Source organism: Hyperolius riggenbachi, chromosome 5 (genome assembly GCF_040937935.1).
Source record: "Hyperolius riggenbachi isolate aHypRig1 chromosome 5, aHypRig1.pri, whole genome shotgun sequence".
NCBI lineage: Eukaryota > Metazoa > Chordata > Amphibia > Anura > Hyperoliidae > Hyperolius > Hyperolius riggenbachi.
The window spans coordinates 444,425,737-444,453,235 of record NC_090650.1 but is presented as its reverse complement, the minus strand read 5'-3'; the positions used below and the strand labels follow the sequence as shown (position 1 = coordinate 444,453,235).

The following is a 27,499-nucleotide window of genomic DNA, read 5'->3' as shown; positions in this document are numbered from 1 at the left end:
CACACCCTCTCCGTGGATCAGAGTCAGAGCAATGCAGGCATCTCTTAAAACTGCTCTGAAAATCGCTTTAACATAATCGTGCTTCACAATGAGTAAGCACTTAGCGATTGCGTTTAGTAGTGTGAACTAGGCCTTACTCACATTGTGCTTTTTTTTTTTTTACCTGGGCTGGGAATTGTATTGTAAACATACTCAGAGATCTGCCCCTCACCTATACAGTTCCTAACGCCACAGTGAAAGGCCAATCAGTTAGGGTCATCTGGAAGTACTCCGCATCAAACAAATCATCCTACAGCAAATATGGGTGATATAAGCATGATATTTGTAGAAGGCAGGGACATCCAACAATGTTCTGAAGGTCAGGAGGCCATCAGGCTGGGACCAGAACTCCCACATTGCTGTGACGTCACCAAAGGACAAGAAACATACCTAAAAAGTGTTTGTGTCATAAAAAAACTGGTCTGTCCTGTTACACTGATCACAAAAAGCAGAGAGAGGAGTCGCCGGCCCCATTCAGTGTGAAATCCTCACCAGAGAAGGAGCGTTACAGGACAAGTCTGCAGAGAAGACGCAGGATGAGGAGCGTTGTACTGAGCGCCCTGACGCTGCTCTGCGTGGCCGAGATCGGTAAGCGCTCCATCCTGGGAGAGGGTGGAAGATTCTGTCCAAAGCAGTATTGCTCGAGAATTGCTTGAGAATTTTTACCTGGCATTTTCGATAAAATTTTTGCAAAAATACATTGGTTTTTTGGGGGGAAAATTTTTATTTTTACCGTTTATTTTATTATTTTTATATATATTTATTTTAGTGCGAAATATCACAAACTCATTACAAAATTATTTCTTATAAAGTCTAATTTAACATTATTTTTGCGAAAATTAATGCGAAAAAGAATTTTGGCATTTTTGATCATCGCTAGTCCAAAGATGGGCTGGTTGTCTTATTTGGCATTTTTTTAAAGAAAGATTATTAGTTATAATATTTTTAGCTGATAATCTGTATGGACGTAGCAGTGCGTTACCAGGGTGACAGACATAAAATGATGGGCGGAGAGAGGTGGCATTATCTGATCAAGCTCACGGTGAAATTGGTGTAGTGCAGTCAGTTCAGTGTCACATGGCTGGATCCATCCCGCACACATGGCCAGGGCTGGATCTACCATAAGGCACTGTAGGCTTGTGCCTACAGGCGCTTTATGTGAGAGAGACCACACATGACCCCTTCCTCACCCCTCCTGATGTGGAGACGCCGCTGCTCTCCTTTCCTGTGGTGCAAATGTCCCCAGGAGCTGCTCTGCTTTCCCCCTTCACTGCGGTGCACAGGTACAGGCTGCAGCACTCACCCTCCGCCCCCTGCTGGCGGTGGTTATGCATTATGCTGGCAGCGTTCTTCTGTGTTGTAAAAGTCCTTGCTTGGTGAGGACCCTTACAACAAAGCGGAATGCTGTCGGGCTTAAGGGGCGGAGTTTAGGGCACCAGTAAGCATACATGTTATATTTGCCCCCCAGTCACTTTAGTGTCAGGATGAGTGGCCCACCCTGCTGCCGCTGATATACACCGTGTTTCAATATAGTTTATAGTATAGATAGTTTACGCTGGTTTTCCTAACTACCGTAGTTGATGCAAGTGGCAGTCAGCATAATTTCAGCCCTTTGATTATTTATGATTGGAATGTTACTGAACAAACTTCCTCATAACAACAACGGTATAATTTGCAAAGATAAAAACTTAAAATCTTCTGTTCCAAATGATTACGCACAACAGAGTTTCAAAACCTCCTATAGGTTGTAAAAAGAACTGAAAATGGAAATTTGTTGAATCTGCAGCATTACAATATTTACTGAAATCCAAAAGTTATTTCAATGAAAACTATCTTAACAGGTTATATTACATCTGAACATAGGACCCCTTATCTGAGAGCAGCTTTACAATTCTTGCATCCATACAATGTGTGAGTTTTGGAGAGTTTCTGCTTGAATTTGTTTGCAGGATGTCAGGATCGCCTCCCAGAGCTGCTGTTTGGATGTAAACTGCCTCCCACCCTTATAGATCTTCTGCTGGAGGTTGCTCCAAAGGTTCTCAATAGGACTGAGGTCAGGGGAGGATGAGGCCCACACCATGATTCAGTAAACTGCGATAACTCATATCACGGTCGTTTTCGTGCACATTTTCACGTTTGCGCGGGATCGCAAATTATCACGCGGAATCAGGAATTTTCATGTGAAAACTATCACGTTTTCACAAGAAAATTTGCGATTGTGCGCGATAATTTGTGATTGCACACAATAATTTGCAATCGTGCGCAAACATGAAAATGCGCGCGGAAACAGTATAAGTTATCACAGCTTAGTCTATTGTACCAAGTCCTATGATTGTCTCTCCTATGCCGAAAGCAGCCAGTGATGCAGAGGTAATCCTTGCAGCATGAGATGGTACATTGTCCTGCATGAAGATGATTTTATCACGGAAAATACGGTTCTTCTTTTTGTCTCACGGAAAAAATTGGTCAGTCAGAAACTCCACATTATTTTTTAAAGTTCATTTTCACACCTTCTGGAGCCCTAAAGGGGCCAACCAGCTCACTTCTCATGATTCCAGCCCAACACATTACTCTGCCTCCTCCTTGCTGGCCAGTGGCATAGCTAAGGTGCTGTGGGCCCTGGTGCAAGGTTTACATTGCCCCCCCCCCCATGCATTCTATAGATAGCAATTGATACAGTACTCCACAACCTGCCAAGGATAACCACAATGTCAGAGGTGCAAGAAGGGGATGGGGAACAGCTTGTTATCAATTACAACTACTTAAAGAGACTCTGAAGCGAGTCTAAATTCACTTTTTTAACTTGTAATCATGTTAAGCACTATAAGCCCTGCTAAACCGCTGCTATCCCTGCGGAAAAACAAGGGGTTTATACCCCCCAAATCCCCTCTGTTCAGTCCGGGGAGTGCTTCCTGCTTGAGGCAGAGCTTAGGGGTGCAGCTCTGCCTCCATGTGCATCAATCTGCTAGTGGATCTCCGCCTCTCCCCGCCCCTCTCAGTGAAGGAAGACTGAGGGGGCGGGGAGGGGCGGCGATCAGCGGGGATTGATGCGCGAAGAGGCAGAGCTACAGACCAAAGATCTGCCTCAAGCAGAAATTGGTTCCCGGACTGAGCAGAGGGGATTTGGGGGTTATAAACCCCTCGTTTTGCCGCAGGGATGGTGGCGGTTTAGCAGGGCTTATAGTGCTTAACATGATTACAAGTTAAAAAAGTGAATTTAGACTCGCTTCAGAGTTTCTTTAAAGTAAACCAGAAATGACTAAAATAAAACATTTTATACATACCTGGGGCTTCCTCCAGCCCCATCCGCCTGGTTCGCTGCCACGCCGCCGCCCTCCGCTGCCCACAGCTACGGGAACTGGGTCCCGTCACTGATATCATTGGGGCAAGTCTAGCGTAGGAGAAGTGCGCTGTTTGCGCCGCTGGAGAGATACGTAGAGGGCGCACTTCTCCTGCGTAGGCTGGCTCCGATGACATCAGTGACGGGACCTGGATCCCGTAGCTGTGGGCAGCAGAGGACGGCAGCGTGGGAGTGAACCAGGCGGATGGGGCTGGTGGAAGCCCCAGGTATGTATAAAATGTTTTATTTTAGTAATCTCTGGTTCACTTTAAAGTATCTATGGAAGTGATTATTACCAGCACAGGACCAATATAGAGCTAATACTGTGGTTAAGGGAAGGCCCCTCTGGACCCCTCTGGCCCAAGGTCCCCGGTGCTGTCGCAACCTCTGCACCCCCTATTGCTACGCCACTGTTGCTGACATTGCAGCCTTGTTGGGATGTGGTGGCCGTCCACCAACCATCCACCACTCCATCCATCTGGACCATGAAGCGTTGCACGGCACTTATCAGTAAACAAGACTGTTTGGAAATTCTTCTTCTAGTAGTTCTGGGCCCACTGCAGCTGTTCCTGCTTGTGAGCTTAGGTTAGGGGAGGCTGAATAGAAGGTTTATGCACCAAAATTCTCTGGAGAATCCTGCACTTGGATGTTAGCGGGACTCGGGAGGCACCAGAGGCTTCAAATATGTGTTTTGTAATGGCATTTTAGCAGCTGCTCTCTTAATCTGACGTATTTGTTTGGCAGAACCCTTCCTCATTTTGCTTTAATCTGCAGAAACCCGTGTGTGCCCTGAGTCAGCCACAAATCTTTTAACAGTATGATGATCATGCTTACATCTTTATGAAATATAAAGGTTTTCATACCTAGTCCAAGGCATTCAACTATTTCACAGTTTTTGGCAGCAGAAAGATCATTTTTCTTTCTCATAATGCATTTTTTTAGTAGTTTCTCTTTTAACTACTAGCTGACCGCGTAACGTTGATCGCCATAAAGTCCTGGGGCTCTGTTTTGCAGGCGATCGCGCTTGTCCTGCTTGGTGGGCGGAAACGCCGTCTAATTACCCGTACAGGGTGTGACACGGCTGTCCCCTCCAGGGGATCTGAGGTGTTCGGCTGTCATGGCCTATGACAGCTGATCACGGGGATTGGCTGGCGGGGGAGGGGGGGATATGTTATCACCAAAATACAGGATATTTTAATAAGAAAACAAGTATATAACATTAAATAAACAAACAAACAATCGGGGGGCAATCTGGAGAAAAGGGGGGAAATCACTTGTGTGCTGAGCTCCCTGCAGCTTGGCCTTAAAGCTGTAGTGGTCTATTTGACAAAACAAGGCCTGGTATTTAGGGGGGTTTAACACTGCGGTCCTCAAGTGGTTAATCGGGCTCACCTGGCAAACTAGTTATCAGAGGCGTCAGAGATTGATTTCAGTGATCAAAAGAGACACAATACCAGCCATGAGTTTAATTGAAAAACAAAATAATCTTTATGACACTTAAATACAATTTGCATAATGATTTTTGGAAAGCAGAGTAGAGACTCCAGTGTCCTCCGCAGGCTCTTTTAGGCGGGTGCTGCACCCGGCTAGTTTTGTTGAGCACCCGGCTGTCACCGGCTCACCTCTTCCTTTGCTATGAGGAGAGTTGCGCACAGAAGTACCAGCCCATCATTTTCTCATATTACCCCACCCGACTACTTTTTCATGCCACCCGGCTATTATTTCATACCACCCGGCTGGAAAAAAATTTCTGGGGAGAAGACTGGACTCTTTAGACCCCTCCAGGTCCTTCTTTCCTCCGGCCATCCTTTTTATTCTTCTGCTGAATGTCCTGTTTGGAACTCCAGTTTTGCGCCCTCTCTGTACTCGCTAAAACTAATTTTCAAACCACGCCTGCCTGCTGCAGCCTATCCCATAGCCTGTACAATACCCATCGAGCATACATCTGCTAATATGGATCAGACACATAGGTGATACGGAGCAGAAAGAAGTCAGTATATAAGAGATAACACATATGTGATTTACAGAGATGCCTTGCATTGCTCTGACTCTGATTCATAGAGAGGGTGTGCAGACAGGAAACAGGACCAGACAGGATATTTCAGGACATCTGCCTGGCCACGTGAAATGCAATACTGCTCCATTTCTGTGACCAGGCTCCTCTCTGCTGCTGGGAAATGTATTGATGTGCTGTAAACATACCTAGACCTGCGCCTTACCTATACAGTTCCTGACAGTGATTGGCCAATCCGTTATGGTGATCCATTACCGCTGGAAGTACTCCGCATCAAATATAAATCATCCTACAGCAAATACAGGTGATATAAGCATGATATTTGTAGAAGGCAGGGAAGTCCAACAATGCAATGTTCTGAAGGTCAGGAGGCCATCAGGCTGGAACCAGAACTCCCACATTGCTGTGACGTCACCAAAGGACAAAAAACATACCTAAAAAAGTGTTAGTGTCAGAAAAAAACTGGTCTGTCCTGTTACACTGATCACAGAAAGCAGAGCGAGAAGCTACCGGCCCCATTCAGTGTGAAATCCTCACCAGAGAAGGAGCGTTACAGGACAAGTCCGCGGAGAAGACGCAGGATGAGGAGCGTTGTACTAAGCGCCCTGACGCTGCTCTGCGTGGCCGAGATCGGTAAGAGCTCCATGCTGGGAGAGGGTGGAAGATCCTGTCCAAGCCTTGTTGCTCGAGAATTTTCACTTCAGTCATTTTTAGCATCGAAAATAGCATTTTCTATTTCAAGAAATACATTTTTTCAAAAATTCACAATGCACTTTTTGCCGATTTTTTTTTTTTTTTTTACAGCAAAAAATGATTTTAGAGCGAAATATTGTTTTGTTTCGTTGTACTCATTACAAAAGTATTTTTTGGTGCTATATTTACTGGAAAGTTACCATTATTTTCGCAAAAATTAATGCAAAAAGAATATCAGCATTTTTTTCAAGGATGAACTGGTTGTCTTAATTGGCTCTTTTTTAAAGAAAGATGATTAGTTATAATATTTTCAGCTGATATTATGTATGGACGTAGCAGTGCAGCCACCAGGGTGACAGGTATAAAACGATGGGCAGATCAGGTAAAGCTTGCGGTGAAATTGGTGTAGTGCAGGCAGTTCAATGGCCTCAATTCACTAAGCTTTATCAAACACTTTACCGAACGTTTGATAATTTAACTCATGGGTAAGATCTAATTTTGAATTCACTAAGGTGTTATAGAGTTATTAAACGTTGTATTGATAAGACATTGGATAAATATATAACACCTTAGTGAATTCAAAATTATATTTTACCCATGAGGTAAATTATCAAAAGTTCGGTAAAGTGTTTGATAAAGCTTAGTGAATTGAGGCCATTGTCTGTCTAGTAAAACAGCTCACATGCGCCTTTATGAGGCAGCACGGTGCGGTATATAACGCTGATATCCCCCTCTTCCCCATCGCCAACCCTTTACCTTGGCTAATAGCTGGAACCCTCTGTGCCAGCTTGCAGGGTTCTTATTGGATGGCCTGTGCGTTGTGTTCACTGTAATGTCTGTTGCAGTGCAGATATCATTTATTTGATCAAATATAAGTGAACATATGTGGTTACCCACAATGCACCACTACTGAATATGCAAATTATCTCTTTTCGCCCTTGTAAGCCAGACAAGCATCCAGAACCGCTGGTGTATAGCAAGCCTATAGCTTGGGGTTGGTGTGGCTGTGTAATACTTAAAGAGAAACTCTGACCAAGAATTTAACTTTATCCCAATCAGTAGCTGATACCCCCTTTTACATGACAAATCTATTGCATTTCACAAACAGACCATCAGGGGGCGCTGTATGACTGATATTGTGGTGAAACCCCTCCCACAAGAAGCTCTGAGTACCGCGGTCCTCTGGGCAAACTGCCACAATGTATCAATGTACACAGGCAGGAAATGGCTGTTTACAGCTGTCTGTAACGGCCAGAACAGCTAGGAGCAGCTACATAACCTGCCCACAGTAACAATGTCACCATGTAATAAATGTCAGAATGTGAATCGGGGAGAGGAAAGATATTACAATGAGCAAACACTGACTAAATCATTTATACATAATTATTGTAAAAATGAAGCACTTTTTTTATTACATTATTTTCACTGGAGTTCCTCTTTAAAGCTATAGGCTTGCTATACACCAGCGGCTCTGGATGTAGCTGAATTATTGCACATTTCCTTCTGTTTTAAAGCGGTATAAAACCCTGACATAATATTCAATAAAAACATGTTTTCCTACTTTCTATATGCCATACGGTTATCATATTTGCTTTTGTGCATAAGTATTATTATTCATTTAGAAATGATACGTTCCCAAAGTACACTTTTTTTGCTCTGAGAGCTGACTTTGCATTTTATTTATAACTGCTTTATTCATGTTCTAAAGGTGGCCATACACTGGTCGATTTGCCATCAGATTCGACCAACAGACAGATCCCTATCTGATGGAATCTGATCAGAGAGGGATCGTATGGCTGCCTTTACTGCAAACAGATTGTGAACCGATTTCAGCCTGAAACTGATCACAATCTGTGGTGGTGGTGCTGCCGCCGCTCCCCCCCCCCCCGCCGCATACATTACCTGCTCCGCCGGCGCGACTCCCGGGTCTCTCTCCGCTCTTCGTCTCCGCTCTGGTCTCCGGCTCCAGCATGCTTCACTTCTTCCTGCCCGGCAGGAAGTTTAAACAGAGCGCCCTCTACTGTTTAAACTTCCTGCCGGGCAGGAATAAGTGAAGGCATGCCGGAGACCAGAGCAGAGCGGAGACAGAGCAGCGGTGACCGGGGGCAGTCGCGCCGGCGGAGCAGGTAATGTATGCGGCTCTATTGCGTCGGTCGTCGGGCACTCGAACGCCGCTAGCGATGCGCTCTTTACCCGCGGGCGATCGACGGTTATTTTCCGCACGGCGCGATCGGACGAAATGGATCGAAATTCGGCGTGTAGCGCGAACGATTGGCAGCAGATTCGATCCCAGTGATCGAATCTGCTGTCGAAACGGCTGTAAATCGGGCCAGTGTATGGCCAGCTTTAGGTAAGCAGAAATGCTTTCTGATTGCCTGACTTTGTTCAGCAGAGCCTGCAGTGTCACAGAAGTGTTTGTTTACATTCCTCACTTGATACAATTAAATACAAGATAACATTATCTGCACTTCAGATACATCCAGCTTTGCTGGCAGGGAACTTCTAAATCCTGTGTGTAACCCTTAGTGCCAGAAATGTGCACAGGAGCAAGCCCAGTCCTGCACAGCACTGCTTCTGCTACAAGACGTATATCTACTGACTCGTGGCTTAGATGAAGTCACAGAGGACGTAGATATACTGTAGTGGTGGATAAAGTGGTTAAAATAAACACATGACATAGCTGCAAATGAATATTGCATACAGTATTAACCTCACAGTCAGTTCCTCTCAGAACCTCACCATTTTCTTCTTACAGTGATCCTTTCCAGTTCTGACAATATTCAGAACTGAAATATATCAGTTGCTGTCAGTTATGTATCAGCTGCTGTCAGTTACAACTTAAAGTGCAAGGTAATGTCCATGTTTCCCTATGGCTCCAGTGGGTGATATTACAGTGTAACAGTGTGCTGACCAGAAAGCTGTTATGGGGTAATGGCCATTTTTAAAATGGAGGACGGAGAATTCCATTGATCACAGTGGACAAATGGGACGCAGGAGAGGAGAAAGAGATTGATGAGTAGACTACACAGGAGGTAGGTATGACCTGTGTATGGTTATTTTGACTTTTTATTTTCAGTTAAGGTTCTTTTTAAGGGCTCATTCAGAACTCTGTTAATCAGGCGGGGATAATTCTCCCATATTAGCAATCGCAGCTTACTCCAGCAGGCCCTGAGCACCATACCTGCCTCCCCCCCAGGCCCCCACACACATATTTACCAGGAACAATAGAAAACCTGCTGGAATTCCGAGTCATTACCTAAAGGCAGAACGTTCATAGACTGTGTTTTTTGTTACAAGTCTGTGTTTTGTTTTTACACCTAGTATAAAAATCTGACTTAACCGACCAGACCTGTTTATCCCTCTGGTCTGGAATATAATCGCCTAAACCAGCCACCTCCTGACACTGGTGTCTTATTTATACAGTAAGAGTCCAGATCAGGGGTCAGGAACATTTTTGGCTGAGAGAGCCATGAACGCTACATCATTTAAAATGTAATTCTGTGAGAGCCATACAATATGTTCCAAACTGGGACAGTAGAGCTCACATCCCTGTTGCCATGGTGATGTGTATACAGTTCATCCGCCGGGCAGCGGAAATGTCAGACACGTCTTCAGCTTCTCTTGGGTTTCAGCAAAATCAGCAATTTCCCCGAGAGCCAGACAGGAGGAATACCTACTAACTGCTTGTACAATTAGCTAGCTGACTTGGGGGTTGATTCACTTTGTAGGACGAGATCCCTGCACTTTGGTCAAGTGACAGGCAACCTATTGGGCCAATGAAAGTGCAGGGATCTCGTCCTACAAAGTCACTGGAGCTGACAGGGTCCAGTGTGGGACAACTGGAGCGGCCGTTCGTTTTGGGGGGAGCACGAGTAAGTTAGTAGTGCATGATACAGCAGTAGCATGCCTACTCTGAAAATGTTACTTGCGCTGCCGCACTAAGCTGCGCTTCTTGAGCGGTCTCTGCACCCGTGCTCCCCTCTGTGCATGACCACGGCTGCATTGCGCAGGAAGCAGCGAGATCACCTCCACGCAGTGGCCATGCATTGCACAGGCAGCTCCGTGCCTCTGCCGAGGCCTTCAAGTGCTGAATATAGATCTTTAGTCACACTGGGACAGCACTCTGAATTGTGGACAACAGACAGTCTGCTTGTAGTTTGTATGACCTGCCTGTGTTTTATGGGTTTCCTCCAGAAACTCTGGTTTCCTCCCATATCTCAAATAAAGCTGAGCATTGTTTGTGAAACTGATTTTATTTTTACTAGACGTGTGCTAACAGCCAGATGCCTGCAAATGATACAGGTGCATCGGGAGTAGCTAAAGATGGCCACACGTTATAATTCCTTTAAATAGTTTCTTCAATTCCAATAAACAATCCAGTTTTTCATTTTATTTTTTTTTGAAGGAACCGAGAAAGTTGTGCAGGTACCACACATGATCGAGATTGCTGTGATTTCATTTAGAAAAAAAAAGAAAACATCATATATGGCGAAAAAATTGGTTGGATTAAAAAACACTTAATAATCAGCCTTTGATCTTTTAGATTTTTGATATTTTTAAGACACCTTTTTTAATATGGATTTTTGAAATGTAACACCGTACATTTTTTTTAAATTTCTGTTCCATCCAATGATTACAATCAATTTTTCTAATTGATTATAACATTTAAAAAATCTGACCAATGTACTGTACAGTTAAGGTGGCCACACACCATACAATAAAAAGATCCAATTTTACACCAATTTGATAAAGAACAATTGGTTGTACAGAAAAGTCACGCTTTTTTTCTGTTTGAGTGAGAAATGTTAGAATTTCCGGTTTTGTTTTTTTAAAGGTAGTCACTTATCAAATCAAGAATTACAATCAATTTATCAGATTAATTGTAACAAAATTTCTTGGATCCATACATTAAGAAATTGACAATCTATCCTAGAGTTTCATAAAAATCGATCAGAAAAAATGTACCACTACTTACTTATTTAAATCGAAAAAAAAATGTAAAATTGATCAGATTTCTCAAATGATTACAAAAAAGGTTTTGATTGTTCTGTACAACTGATTGTTGCAAATTGATTGCAAATTGCCGTAAAATTGGATCAGTTTATTGTATGGTGTGTGGCTACCTAGAGGCAATCAGGAGTGGCTGATTTTACTGATACATTTTTATGAAAATTGAATGGTGTAGGTTAGATTGTCACTTTCTTGATTAAGGCTTCTTTCCCACTAAGACGTTGCGTTATGTGCTACGTTAAGGTCGCATAACGTGCACCTAACGCAACGCATAGTGGGGTTGAAGCTGGATCAGATCCGATCGAGCCGCGTTATGCAGCTCTTCATGCGTCCTGTGATGCCGTGATGCGTACTCTTGGGCGCCCGCCAGTCAATCACCGCGTGGTCCCGCCGGCCAATCACCGCACAGAGCGGTGCTCCAGGAAGTAAACACTGCACGTCACACCATGCAGTGAATATTAATTAGCCATGTGGCTGGCAGCGGAGGAGGAGGGGAGACCTCCTCCTCCAACACTACTGAGCATGTGCAAACAGTCTAACGTGGCTTAGCCCAGTATAACGTACAGCATGCAGCACTGTGCTGCGTTACACTGTAACGCAACGTGGGCACTGTGAACAGCCCATTGATTTTTCATTACTGTGAGTTGGGCTGCGTTACAGGCTACACTAACATGTGCCTGTAACGTCCCACTGTGAAAGCAGCCTTAAAATCCATGCAATTTTTTTTTCATAATTGGGTAAAAATGTGATACGAATGTGTGATACAGTGGGCAGATTTGTCAAATGTTACAATCAATCAGAAAAAAATATATTGTAATTCTGATTGAAAAGAAATATAAAAACTGTGTGGTGTATCGGCAAGGAGGCAGCGCAGCACTTTTTTTTAATTAAATTGTTTTTAAAATCATGTAGCGAGCCCAGGGCTCGCTACATGATAGCCGCTAAGCGGCAGCATCCCCCCACCCACTCCGATCGCCTTCGGCGATCAGAGTAAGCAGGAAATCCCGTTCAGAACGGGATTTCCTGCAGGGCTTCCCCGGTCGCCATGGCGACGGGGCGGGATGACGTCACCGACGTCGGGACGTCACAGGGAATCCCGATCCGCCCCTCAGCGCTGCCTGGCACTGATTGGCCAGGCTGCGCAGGGGTCTGGGGCGGGGGGGGGCGACTCGGCACGGCGGGTAGCGGCGAATCGGCGGGTAGTTCTAGCTGCGTGTAGGAAGAAAAAAATTATGCAAATCGGCCCAGCGGGGCCTGAGAAATCCTCCTGCGCAGGTTACCCCGAGCTGAGCTCGGGATAACCGGCAAGGAGGTTAAAGCCTTTTTCACATTATAAATCGCCAGCGCTATCGCACGCGCTGAGCGATTTATAGAGCGATTTTGTCATTGCTTTTCCTAACAATTTTCACTTAGAAAAGCACTTTTCTAAGCGCTTTTGTGGCGTGATGTGTCTTTCACCTGCTGATGTCAGTCCGGAAGTGAACTCTTTAACCCGGAAATGAATACATACAATGTATTTATTATTATTATTTTTTTTTTTTAATTTGTATAGCACCAACATCTTCTGTAGCGCTGTACATAGTACAAACAAATAATGGGGAACATATATACATAAGAAATACCAGACACTGTACAGTCATGACATTGAATAGTAGAAATACAAATACATACATAGTTGATGTGTAGTTGGTACATGGGCATATGTTAAAATTACAGCAATATGAGAAACACTAGGAGGAGGTCCCTGCCCTTGTGAGCTTACAATCTAGGTATTTATTCATCAAACCACCACCAATCGCCAGCGCTTAAAAAAAAAAATCAGCAAACACTGATAGTGTGAACAAGTCCTTCTACCTAACAATCACTTTCCACCTGTATTATTTACACACTACCTACCACCATACTCTTTCCATTTTTTTTAAATACAATATACATATACACACATTCTTTCATAATTCTATCTTTTATTGTTTTTTATACAAACAATAAATATAGTTTGGTTTGTACTGAATAGTTACGTACAAGTTATTCAGATTGAATACAATTTGACAATTTATCCCACACTATACAATTCTTGATAAAGTTGCTCTGAGTTTTCCAACATGTCCAATCGGAAAGAACCCCCCCAAAAAAACAAAAAAACCTTTCAATTTCAAAGACTTCTCTGTTGAATAATAATAATAAAAAAAACCTTTTTTTTGTACAATAGCAGTAAAATTGCACAGAAAAATCATACCGTCTGTGGCCACCTTAGGCCTCTTTCCCACCAGGACGTTGCGTTTTAGGGGACGTTATAGGTCGCATAACGTGCCCCTAACGTAATGCCTGGTGGTGTTGGAGCAGGACGCTACCTAGAGCTGCGTTAAGCAGCTCTTGGTGCTCCTGTTTTGTCCTATGTGCTGCGGAGACCATGTGAGCGGAACACTCCGCGTCACGTGGTCCTGCCAGCCAATAAGGAAATAAACACTGCAGTGCAGTGAATATTAAATAGCCATGTGGCTGGCCGCATTAGCGGACTCTCCCCGCCTCCTCTCCGCCCCCAAAAATAAAAAAACCCACATCACTGAGCATGTGCACACAGTCTAACGCGGCTAAAGCCGCTAGAACGCACAGCATGCTGCACCTTATGGGAACGTGTAGCGTTACATGTAACGCAACGTGGGCACTGTGAACAGCCCATTCATTTTACATTGCTGTGAGTTAGGCTGCGTTACTGGCTGCTCTAATGTGCGCCTGCAACGTCTTACTGGGAAAGGACAACTGCAACCAAAGGGATATGGAGGCTGACCAGCCCTGCTGCTCCTCTGCCTCTAATACATTTAGGGCTCGTTTCCACCATAGCGAATCCGCATGCGGCGCCGACATGCGGATTCGCTTGGTACATTGAAGTGGCCGGGGCTGTTCCCATATGTGCGGCGTGCGGGAGCGATTTGGCGGCGGGCCAAATCTGCACGACGGGACCCACAGAATTCGCCTGCGTTGGGAATCCATGCGAATCGCCGCTAATGTATTTAATAGGAAAAATGCATGCGTTTTTTACATGCGTTTTTACCCGCGATTCGCTTGCGATTTTGCACCTTTTTCAATGTTATTTTGCCCTGGCAGAGTCATGGTTAATTTCGCATGGCAGGGTCGCACGCGAAATCGCAGGTAAAAACGCATGCGGAAACGCATCCGCATGCGTTTTTACAAGCGTCGGGATGCCGGCGAAATCGCGTCGCAACAGTGGAAACGGGCCCTTAGCCATAGCCCCTGAACAAGCATGCAGCAGATCAGGTGTTAGGAAATAAACATGGCAGCCTCCATATCTCTCTGAATACAGTTGACCTTTAAGTAGTTACTTCAGCTTGTCGTAGCCAATCCTTTATAGTAATGTTTGAGTTTGAAGGAATGATAAATGACTTATTGATAACCCTGAAGTATGTATAATGAATTGGAAGCATCATGGATTGACTGAAAATCATTTATACACAATTCCGACAAAAAGTAAACAGAAGCTCATAGGCCCGGTGCACACCAAAACCCGCTAGCAGATCCGCAAAATGCTAGCAGATTGTGAAACGCTTTTTCTTATTTTTCTGTAGCATTTCAGCTAGCATTTTGCGGTTTTGTGTAGCGGTTTTGGTGTAGTAGATTTCATGTATTGTTACAATAAAGCTGTTACTGAACAGCTACTGTAACAAAAACGCCTGCAAAACCGCTCTGAACTGCCGTTTTTCAGAGCGGTTTGCGGTTTTCCTATACTTAACATTGAGGCAGAAACGCATCCGCAATACAAAATCTGCAGCAGCCCGGGAGTATGCGTTTCAGCAAAACGCCTCCCGCTCTGGTGTGCACCAGCCCATTAAGATACATTACCCTAGCGGATCCGCATCCGCAAGCGGATCGCAAAACGCAGCCGAACCGCTCTGGTGTGCACTAGGCCATATAGAGGATTGGCAGCCAGACAGTTCTGAGATGTCTACACGCAACATCATTCATATTATATAACTCTACTAGCTGATGGCCCAGCGTTACCCGGGTATGTATTTGGCTGGTGTTGGCTCCACCTACTTTTTCTAACCCTAACACACAATTACTCAATAACCAAGTTTGTGAGCTTTGCGGTCTTTGGTATCAATCTGCATTGAAATGAAACAAATCTGATTGGCTGTGTGTGGCTCCACCCCCTCTTCTGAATTTGAACCCCAGTCACCCAATAACCAACTGTACCAGGTTTGAGGCCTGTGCCATTAACAGTTCAAGAATGGTAGCAATTAAATATTCCCCTTGAAAAGCAACAGGTGAAGTTTGATTCACTTTTGTAGGCTCACCCCACTTTTCTGAATATTAATCCCAGTCACCCAGTGACCAACTGTGCAAAGTTTAAAAACCCTGCCATTAACAGAATGGCTGCAGTTTACATTTTCCCAGTGAAATTTGTATTTGTCTCCACCCACTGTAGACTCCGCGTTGCCCGGGTATGTATTCGACTGGTGTTGGCTCCGCCCACTTTCTAACCCTAACACACAAACACTCAATGACCAGGTTTGTGAGCTTTGGAGTCCTTGGCATCAATAATTTGTATATTCCCATAGAAATTAAACAAATCAGATAGGCTGTTTGTGGCTCCACCCCTCTCCAGCATTTGAACCCCAGTCACCCAATGACCAACTGTAGCAGGTTTGAGGCATCTGCTATTAACAGTGTAAAAATGGCAGCAATTTAAATATTCCATTTGAAAATCAACAGGTGAATTTTGATTGGCTATTATAGGCTCCACCCACTTCCCTGAATATTAATCTCAGTCACTCAGTGACCATCTGGGCAAAGATTGGGAACCCTGAAATAAACAAACAGTGTAAGAAGGGCTGCAGTTTGTTTACACTTTCCTATTGAAATTTGTTTTTGGCTCCGCCCACTTTTTGTAACCTGGACACAAAGTCACTACTCAATGCCCAAGTTTGTGAGTTTTGGGGTCCTTGGCATCAGTAATTTGTATTTTCCCATTAAATTAAACAAATCTGATTCACTGTTTGAGGCTCTGTCCCCTTTTCTGAATTTGAACCCCAGTGACCCAATGACCAACTGTACCAGGTTTGAGGCTTGTGCCATTAACAGGGCAAGAATGGCAGCAATTTTAATATTCTCCTTGAAAAGTGACATGTGATTTTTGATTGGCATTTTTAGGCTCCACCCACTTTTCTGAATATTAATCTCAGTCACCCAGTAACCAGCTGTGCTAAGTTTGAGAACCCTGCCATTAACAGTGAAGAAGGGCTGCAGTTTACATTTTTCCATTTAAAATGAATGGCTGAAATGTGATTGGCTGTTTTATGCTCCGCCCACTTTTCCTGGATTTGTAACCTCAGTCACCAAGTGACCAACTGTGCCAAGTGTGGGGACTCTGGCTTGATTACTGTGAGAATGGCAGCTTTTTACATTTTTTCCATTGACTTGAATGGGTGAAATCTGATTTGCTGTTTGTAGCTCCGCCCAGGTGTGCAGGGGGGCCGCGAGACCCCCAGAACCGATCATCCCAGGTAGTACGGGATCTGTATACCAAGTTTCGTTCAAATCGGTCAAGCCGTTTTCGCGTGATCGCGGCACATACACACACACATACATACATCCGATTTTATATATATAGATTATAGTGCTGAACTATTTTATTCATAATTATAATTGCTGTGCTATGATTATCCTTCATGATGCTTTGCAGCGTGTACTGAATTGCCCTCTGCACAGTTCTGGTGACTGTCTCCTTTCAGGATTGTTGCTCGATCGTTAGGCTGACACTTCTTGGAATAAGCGCCCAATAGACATGTGGTCCAGTTGCAGTTCAGTGGTGAGGAGGGGTGACTGGGCACAAGGTAGCGCCATCTAGTGGGGTGGATAAGCATGAGCAAAACAGGCTTGCTTTAGGAATCCGCTGTGGTGGAGGATAAACAATTGGGCCATATTCAATTTCTTTTTTCTCCAGAGTTATCTTTCATATTCCCTTTAGAATAGCTTTTAAGCATTTTAAATTGAAAAAGTACCAAAAAGTGGGTGAAAAAATACTATAATTATTTTGAGTTATTTTGCTTGCTGGTGGCATCTTATGACAAGTTGTGAAAATATCACCTAGGAGAAAAGTGAATGGCTTATGGACCTTTGTGAGATAGCGGCGGTCTCTGGTCGGAGCTAGCTCAGTGGTTACTTCTTCAATTCTACAGGATAGCGGTCTCTGCTGAGATGGTGCTGAACAACTGTCTCAGCTGCAGATCATCGATCGTGTGTACAGGACTTGCGTGTGCTTCCCGTCAGTAGAGGGGGTTATGTGCTGATATATGCTTATATTGTGTCTGGCATCCCGTGGGCTGAGCCAGCCTGTGTCCAGTCAGATTACATGTGGGCGGCTGTTGGTTGTATATTTAAATGGCTGATGCATGAAGCAGTATTAATATTGCTGTGCACAAGTAGCGCAAAATGCATGGCAAAATAACATTTAGTAACGCCAGCAATGTACCGCTGAAATGAGCGTGACCTGTTGTGCCTGGGTAACACAATTGTTACTGCGGTTATATGTTACACTACTTGCGCAGTGCTCATGATTTTTGTACCAAATCAACAGCCCTGGTAAGGCTTAAGCCCTATCTACATGATAATTTCCCAGAAAAATCTGTTTTTAACTCCACCCACTTTTTGTAACATTGACACACAGTCACTACTCAATGACCAAGTTTGTGAGCTTTTGGGTTCCTGGCATCAAAATTGTGCTAATGGAAGCAGTTTATCCAGCAAAGAAATCTGGCTGTTTTTGGCTCCGCCCCTTTACTGAATTTGAACCCCAAACACTTAACGACCGACTGTAGCAGGTTTGAGGCCTCTGCTATTAACAGTGTGAGAATGGCTGCAGTTTCAATATTCCCCTTGAAAATCAATAGGTGAATTTTGATTGGCTCTTGTAGGCTCCACCTACTTTTCCGAATATTAATCCTAGTCACCCAGTGACCAACTGTGTGAAGTTTGAGAACCGTGCCATTAACAGTGTAAGAAAAGCTGCAGTTTACATTTCCCCATGTAAAAAAAGGGTTTTTTTTGGCTCCGCCCACTATTTCTAATCTTGACATACAGTCACTTAATGACCAAGTTTATGAGCTTTGGGGTCTTTGGCATCAATAAGTTGCATTTTACCATTGAAATTAAACAAATCTGATTGGCTGTTTTTGGCCAGCTCCCTTCACCCCAGTCTCCCAGTGACTGACTGTAGCAGATGTTAGGCCTCTGCCATTAAGAGTGCATGAATGGCAGCAATGTAAATATTCCCCTTGAAAATCAAAAGGTGAATTTTGATTGGCTGCTGTAGGCTCCACCCACTTTTCTGAATATTAGTCACAATCACCCAGTGGCCAACTGTGTCACGTTTGAGAACCCTGCCTATAACAGAATGGCTGAAATCAATCTAACAAATCTGATTGGCTGTTTGTGGCTCCACCCCTTTAGTGAATTTGGACCCCAGTCACCCAATGACTGACTGTATCAGGTTTGAGACCTCTGCCACTAACAGTGTAAGAATGGTAGCAATGTGAATATTCCTCTTGAAAATCAATAGGTACATTTTGATTGACTGTTGTAGGCTCCACCCACATTTCTGAATATTCATCCCAGTCACCCAGTAGCCAATTGTGTAAAGTTTGGGAACCCTGCAATGTAAAAAATGAAGTTGTTGGCACCGCCCACTTTTTCTAACCTTGACATACAGTCACTCAATTATCAAATTTATCAGCTTTGGGGTCCTTGGTATCAATACTTTGTATATTCCCATTTAAAAATAAACAAATCTGGCTGTCGTGGCTCCGCCCCCTTCCTGAATTTGGACCCTAGTCACCCAGTGACCAACTGTACCAGGTTTGAGGCATCTGCTTTTACCAGTATAAGAGAATGGTAGCAGATGAAATATTCCCTTTGAAAATCAAAAGGTGAATTTTTATTGGCTGTTGTATGCTCCACCCACCTTCCAAAATCTTAATCTGTCACCCAATGACCAACTGTGCAAAGTTTGAGAACCCTGCCATTAACGGTGTAAGAATGGCTGCAGTTTATATTTTCCCAGTAAAAGTTGTTTTGGCTCCGCCCACTTTTTGTAACCTTGACACACAGTCACTCAATGACCAAGTTTGAGAGCTTTCAGGTTCCTGGCATCCAAAATGTGTGAATGAAAGCAGTTTATCCACCAAGGAAATCTGATTGGCTGTTTATGGCCCCGCCCCTTTAGTGAATTTGAACCCCAGTCACCCAATGACCGACTGTAGCAAGTTTGAAGCCTCTGCCATTAAAAGTGTAAGAATAGCAGCAGTTTAAATATAGAGTTGGGCCGAACAGTTCGCCTGGCGAACCTCTCTGGGCCTCTTACTACTTCCGGGTCGCAATGACCCGGAGTAGTACGCCTGCGCTGCCCGGAGGAGCGCGTCCTAGATCGCGCTCCTGTTGCCGGGCGCTCTCTGCGCATGAGCGTGACGTCACTCATGACGTCACGCACATGCGCAGAGAGTGCCCGGCAACGGGAGCGCGATCTAGGACGCGCTCCGCCGGGCAGCGCAGGCGTACTACTCCGGGTCATTGCGACCCGGAAGTAGTAAGAGGCCCATGAATTTAGAGATGTTCGCCGGCGAACGGTTCGGGAACCGTTCGCCACATCTCTATTTAAATATTCCCCTTGAAAATCAATAGGTGAATTTTGATTAGCTGTTGTAGGCTCCACCCACTTTCTTGAATCTTAATCTCATTCACCCAGTGACCAAGTGTGGCAAGTTTGAGAACCCTGCGATTAACAGTCTAAGAATGGTTGCAGTTTACATTTTCCCATTTAAAATGAATAGCTGCAATTTGATTGGCTATGTTATGCTCCTCCCACTTTTCCTGGATTCGTAAGCTCGGTTACCAAGTGACCAACTGTGCCAAGTGTGGGGACTCTGGCTTGATTACTGGCAGAATGGCAGCCTTTTACACTTTTCCCATTGACTTGAATGGGTGAAATCTGATTTGCTGTTTGTAGCTCCGCCCATGTGTGCAGGGGGGCCGCGAGACCCCCAGAACATATCATCCCGGGTAGTAAGGGATCTGTGTAGCAAGTTTCGTTCAAATCGGTCAAGCCATTTTCGCGTGATCGCGGCACATAGACACACACACACACACACACACACACCACACACACACACACAGTACACACACACACACACACACACACACACACACACCACACACACACACTGTACACACACCACACACACACACACTGTACACACACACACACACACACACACACACACTGTACACACACACACACACACACACTATACACACACACACACACACTGTACACACACACACACACACACACTATACACACACACACACACACTGTACACACACACACACACACACACACACACCACACACTGTACACACACACACACACTGTACACACACACACACCACACGCACACACACACTGTACACACGCACACACTGTACACACACACACACACCACACACACACACACACACACCACACGCACACACACTGTACACACACACACACCACACACACACTATACACACACACACACTGTACACACACACACACACACACACACACTGTACACACACACACACACACTATACACACACACACACACACACACACACACACACAGTACACACACACACACCACACGCACACACTGTACACACACACACACTGTACACACACACACACACTCGATTTTATATATATAGATTAATTAATAATAATAGCAAAGAGGCATCGCAGGGATTACACTCCTGCAATGCGTCACTACAGTCCCAGTGTCTAATCATGGCCAGGACACCATCTGCATGGAGTTTGTATTCTCCCTGGGTTTCCTCTGGGGACAACGGTTTCTTCCAACATCCCAAAAATATACTGATAAGTTAATTGGTTTAGCCCACAGTTGGAATTAGATGAAGGTTGTGATAGAAATTAACTTTCGAACAACTCTTTGTTACAGATAGTGATGCAAATAGTTAAAAAATACCCTGTAAAGTGCTGTGGAAAATGTCAGTGCTGTATAAATGCATAATTTATATTATTTGCTGTACAATACAGCTGTATAAACTTCCCTTATCTAGAGTGCCATCTAGTGGACAACTTTGAGTAGGCACAAAGCATTAAACTGTCCACTATTAGGGCCCAAGCCCCAGGGCTGGATTTGCACTTTTTACCACCCAAGGCCTTCTATCACCAGCTATGTTAGGCTCCTTGGAGGACAGTTAGTGACATGATGGCAGGGATTATCTTCATAAACTCCTCTGAGGACAGTTAGTGACATGATGGCAGGGATTACATTATATGATCCTCTGAGGACAGTTAGTGACATGATGGTAGGGATTACATTATAAACTCATCTGAGGACAGTTAGTGACATGATGGCAGGGATTACATTATAATATCATCTGAGGATAGTTAGTGACATGATGGCAGTGATTAGATTATGAGGTTCTCTGAGGACAGTTAGTGACATGATGTCAGAAATTACATTCTAAACTGCTGTGAGGACAGTTAGTGACATGATGGCAGGGATTACATTATAAGATGGACAGTTAGTCACATGGTGGCAGGGATTCGATTGTAAGCTCCTTGGCGAGCGGCACATTCGATGAGTGACAGTCCATTTGCTGCCCCTTCAGCCAGATCCAGCTGTTGGTAGCCGCCCATCGTTATGTACAAACTCTGTGTAGCAGGACGAATGTTTGGCAGACTAACTACTACTGCCACCCTGCCCACAGCCCGCCCCTTGCTTTCCTGGTGTCCTGGGGCCTATGTGACCTTGCCTGAAATCCGGCCACGCCCATCCCACGGTTCTGGCATGCGTGAGGTGCAGTGTCGGCGCTTGCTGTGATGGGAGATTGCATCCAAGTCCCTCTAGTGGTGCCATGCACAGCTATAGCATGCGGATACATGATGCGATTGTATGCTGCAAGTGTTTTCCTCAAAAGCAAATTTGAACGCATCTTATTGACGTCACAAGGCTGAAAAATCACATCCGGATTCACGTGCGGGGAATCGAGTGGGAATCACAACCGTAAAACCGCAGTATTTATTACTTAGGTATAGATACTGCAGTATAGGTCACCCAGGCATAGGTGCCGCAGTATAGGTTACCCAGGTATAGGTGCCACAGTATAGGTTACTCAGGTATAGGATAGATGGAAACAAACGTGTGGTCCTGTCCTTTGGTCTCGGGTAGGAAGACACAGGTGTTAATCCTGCAGACAGCCAGTCTAGGATAAGTGTAAATGCTGCTTTTGATCGGCCCTGAATATCTGCAGAAGCAGAAGGTTCTGGAATGAGCTGGACCTCCTCAGCATTGTGTCCTTACGTGGAGGTCCAGGGGCTGGAGAAGGCATCTAGGCCAACTTCCATTTTAGAAGTGTACAGAATATGACAACTAACTACAACCTTCTTGTTTCCCAGGTCTCTGCTTGCAGTGTTACACGTGTACTATGGCAACGGATGACCAGAAGTGCCTGTCCACGACAAACTGCACCGGATCAACCCCTTACTGTGGAACAGCAGTCGGTAAGTACAGTCCATCCTACCCCAACGCCTCCACCCCACCCCAGTCCATCCCCCTTCTGAGATCCTACTGAGCAAATATCTACATACCCTACAGTCCATCGTACCTCTGAGAACCTACAGTGCAAGTGTCTACATATCCTACAGCAGGGCCGTTTCTACCCCCGTGCGGGGCGTGCCGCCGCCCGGGGCGCTGTTGGGAGGGGGGCGCTATAATGGAGGGGGGAGCCGGAGCCGCGGGGAGGACAGCCCGACCTCTCCCTCCCTCTCCCGGGCGCCCTCCGTGCTCCCCCCTCAGATGCAGAGCGAGCAGCCGGGAAGCGCTGTTTGCAACTCACCTGCCTGGCTCCAAGCGCTGCTCTCTCGCCGCTGGTCTGTCTCTTCTCTCTGCATACTGCGGATACACACTGCTTCCTGTTTAGCCGGAAGCCGCATGTATCAGCATGTATGCAGAGAGAGGAGACAGACCAGCGGCGAGAGAGCAGCGCTTGGAGCCAGGCAGGTGAGTTGCAAACAGCGCTTCCCGGCTGCTCGCTCTGCATCTGAGGGGGGAGCACGGAGGGCGCCCGGGAGAGGGAGGGAGAGGTCGGGCTGTCCTCCCCGCGGCTCCGGCTCCCCCCTCCACTATAGGGGACAGCTAGCTATCTAACCTATCCTGGGGGCACCTACCTAATCTAACCTACGCTGGGGGCACCTACCTAATCTAACCTACGCTGGGGGCACCTACCTATCTAACCTACACTGGGAGGCAGCTACCTAATCTAACCTACACTGGGGGGCAGCTACCTATCTAACCTACACTGGGAGGCAGCTACCTAATCTAACCTACACTGGGGGCAGCTACCTATCTAACCTACACTGGGAGGCAGCTACCTAATCTAACCTACACTGGGGGGCAGCTACCTATCTAACCTATACTGGGGGCACTTATTTAACCTGTATTGGGGGCACCTACCTAGCTAGCCTATACAGGTGGCCACTATACTGGCTACCTATATTGCAGGCACCTACCTAAATAACCTGTACTGGGGCACCTACCTATCTAACTTATACCGGGGGCGCCTGACTATCTAACCTATACTGGGGGCAACTATACTGGCTACCTATACTGAAGGCACCTACCTGGCTAACCTATAGCGGGGTCAACTATACTGGCTCACCTATGCCTGGCTACCTATACTGGGGTACCTATTCTTGGCTACCTATACTGGGGGGGACCTATACTAAGTGCAACTAGACCTGGCTAACCTATACTGCGGGCACCCATACCTTGCTCGCGGGGGGGGGGGGGGGGGGCGCAATTTTTACACCCTCGCCCTGGGTGCATTTTAGCCTAGAAACTGCACTGTCCTACAGTCACTCCTACCCCCAACCAACACTCCCACCCCAGTCCATCCTACCCCACCTTTCCCGAGATCCTCCTGTGCAAATGTCTGCACACACCTATGTTCACTTTTCCCCCAATTATGGTGTGTATATTAATAAATTGACAATCTAACAAACACCATACAGTCTTTAGGGAAATTTAAGAAAAATTTCTAGCATTCCGGATTGATACAAATTGAAAAAAAAAAAAACGGAAATCCGATCGGATTTTTCAGTCGAATGAAAAAAAAGCTTTTGATTTTTTTCGGGAGATCCGATCATATTTATCGAATTTCTGTAAAATCGGATCATTTTACTGTATTGTGTGTGGCCACCTTTTAGGTGGTATAACGAATCTATGATGAGAAAGAATGTGCAGAAAGAAACCCAAACAATCAAATACACAAAGCAAAGAACAGGAAGTCCGAAGCACGGCACCAGGAAGTCCGAAGCACCGCACCAGACCCATACGCCATCAGAAAATAATCAGAGCTTTATTTAAACAGGCATACATATTAAAAATATTAATAACCAGAACAGCAAGGGCGGGGCAACACTGCTTATATAATCACTATAATAGCAGACAGGTCATGCAGGGCTGAGGGTGGCAATTCATATCTGAAAAACACACATGGATGCAGCCTCCTGATCTATAATATGCAGTAGCAAGGTGATTAGTGAGATGGTGGAGAATTATTACATACAGTAAACCCACCGGCCAGCCAGTCAGAAGTGCAACTGCAATACACATATCTCCAACTGTCCCTCTTTGGGAGCCCTGTCCCTCTGTCCCTCTCTCCTCCTCATTTGTCCCTCTTTCAGGACTTTGTCCCTCTTTCTATGTAAATATATATATTTCTATATTAAAAAATTTGTTTGACTTTAAACTTTATTCCCATCCTTTAAATTGATATATTACTAATTATAAAATGTTACTATGAAGGAAATGAACCAGGATAGAAAGGACCAGTGTGGTTTGACTTATAAAACAACATATTTTTCTTATGGAATCTTTATGGTATGCGTGACTAGGGGTGTGACGGGGGCGTGATAAAGGGTGTGGCTAAAGTGTCCCTCTTTCTCATCTCAAATAGTTGGGAGGTGTGCAATAAGATACAGAGGGCCATTCTAATTCACTTTTTCTCATACATTTCTCCCAGGTGATATTTTCACACCTTATGAATAAAATGTAATGTAAGTCACCAGCAAGCAAGAAAGAACAAAAACAAAAGAAACAAACAAACAAACAAAAAACAAAACTCAAAAACAAACATGCAATGAGTAAAAGTTCACCTCGGATCCACTTTAATGATGTCACTGGCTCACACCTTTTCCATAGGCCACGCCCCCTAGAGTGTTACACCCCCCCCCCCATAGGTGATATGGTGTAAATGTCCAAAGTGACTGCAACCCTCAATGGGCTTTGAGTCTAATAGGAGAATAGTGCTGCTATTGAAGTGTTAGTGTTTACATTTATTTACTGATACAGGGACATCTGGATGCATACAGTCAAAAACGGTGGCGGGGAAAGAATGGCGCACGGAGCCCCCGCTAAAGAGTTTAAAACGCTATTTTGTGTTGTAATGTTAAAACATTAAATAACGTTTTAATGTTAAAAGGCTATTTAATGTTTTAACATTAAAAAACACAAAATAGCGTTTTAAGCACTTCGGGCAGCCGCGCGCCAGAAAGTTACAGTTAACAACGGTAAATACTGATTTACTGATGTTCTGTATGGCGCGCCAGAAGGGTGCATTGGAGCTGTGCGCCATTTTTTCCTACCTATCCTCCAGCCTGTGCAGTGTCCAGCAGGCATACACGTGCTAGTAAACATGTCAGAAAGAATACTTGCCTCTCCCCGTATCTCACCGCTGATCTCCCTGTTGTCTCTTGCAGTTAATGCCGCAGTAGTGACATTTATGAACAAGTATTGCTCTTCCGCCTGCCTCGCCTCCAACCAGAACTTCACCGTCGTCTCGGCCACTGAAAACTGCTGCTCCACCAACCTGTGCAACACCATGACGCTGGGCAGCAACAACTTCAACTTCGGCAATGGAGCCAGCAGCTTGTCCAGCGGCCTCCTCCTGATGGCCGCTGCTGCCGGTCTCCTGGGCGTCATGCTCCACCTGTAATCTCATGGTGCTCAGATGCTGCTGCTCAATAAAGCGGACCTGAACTCAGACCTTCTCTCTGCTCTGAAAGATACAGCATAATAACTGTTAGGCCACATTCACAGCGGGACGTTGGGGAGCTGCGGTATAAACTCTTATAAAGCAGGTCACCGCACTGCAATGCTAACCCTATGGGGCGGTCACAGTGTGACGTTAGCGCTGCATTGTAACGTGTAGCGTTATAGTATTGTACTGCTGCAGTGCATTACCTCTAAACGCACACGTTACCAGGTACAGGGAAGCATACTTTTCATTGCCTATATGCTTCACTGTACTTAAAGTTAATGTACATTACCACCTTTTCTTTGCATTGCATTGTAATGCTGCGTTGTGACTTTAATGTCGCATTACAACACAACGTCCCACTGTGAATAAGCCCTAAAAAAGGATTTCTTTGTTACAGCTGATACAAACCCTAAAAAAATAAATAAATCTGCAGTGTGTCTACTTCCTGCTTTTATGGAAGTAGGTATATTAACAGCCTGTGCTTTCAAATGAGCTTTTCTGCCATCTCTGCCGTGGCAGTCATGTGACACAGGGGAGAGAACAAATTACAACTTGTGATTAGACACAGATGAGGGGGGATTAAACAGGCTAAACTCTCTAAATACATACAGGGTGCACTTCTCTATGTTTTGCTTCTGTCCTGTACAAGAGTTCAGCTCCACTTTAAAAAATACCTGTTCCTACATCAGGAGCAGTCACAGCTGATTATATGCGTCTTTAACAAATATTCTTTGAAGCTCCTCCTTCTGTGATGTCATGGAGTCCTTCGGGAGGTTATCGCCATGAATTTGAGTTAGACTGTAGAACTGTGGTGGCGGGCTCCAACCAATAGGAATATAGGATCCTCTTCACTTACTTGTTTTCTAGGACCTCCTCTCCAGTCCTCTGGTATTTTGTTTTCCCTCTTAATTTGCAGGCCTTCTCTCTACTCGCTCTAGTATTCTGTGACTACAGATTTGCTCATTTTACTGAGAGAGTCTGATTACAGGAAAGTAATAGTCAGAGCCATTCCTGGCATAGGCAAACTAGGCACATGCCTGGGGGTGACGACTGTAGGCTGGGGGCACCACAGAGCTAGTCTTAGCACACTGTACTTTATGGAATTCATATATCCAACTTCTGGTTCCATTAAGAAAGGGATGGATGGTTAGTTTACCAGCTTAATGGACATTACTTTGTTGATTGTTGCAAGTCTGATTGAATTTCTATTCTAACCTGTAAAGGCCCAGGCTGTACATAAACAGTATAATGTTAATAAAGTAGATACACACCCCTCACAA

General features: G+C 45.0%; 1 protein-coding gene across 1 annotated transcript; it reads left to right on the top strand.

The window, feature by feature from the left end:
* The first annotated feature begins 575 nt into the window (after positions 1-575).
* Positions 576-27,499, top strand: LOC137519494 (ly6/PLAUR domain-containing protein 2-like). The gene is made up of 3 exons (XM_068238450.1): positions 576-627; positions 22,576-22,680; positions 25,939-27,499. Exons 1-3 carry the CDS (start codon positions 576-578, stop codon positions 26,172-26,174), a joined length of 393 nt encoding a protein of 130 aa, XP_068094551.1. The 3' UTR covers positions 26,175-27,499.

Coding starts and splice junctions, on each gene's coding strand:
- LOC137519494 (XM_068238450.1), top strand. CDS start 576: ATGAGGAGCGTTGTACTGAGCGCCCTGACGCTGCTCTGCGTGGCCGAG. Junction 628..22,575: donor GCTCTGCGTGGCCGAGATCG/GTAAGCGCTCCA, acceptor CTTGTTTCCCAG/GTCTCTGCTTGCAGTGTTAC. Junction 22,681..25,938: donor TTACTGTGGAACAGCAGTCG/GTAAGTACAGTC, acceptor TGTCTCTTGCAG/TTAATGCCGCAGTAGTGACA.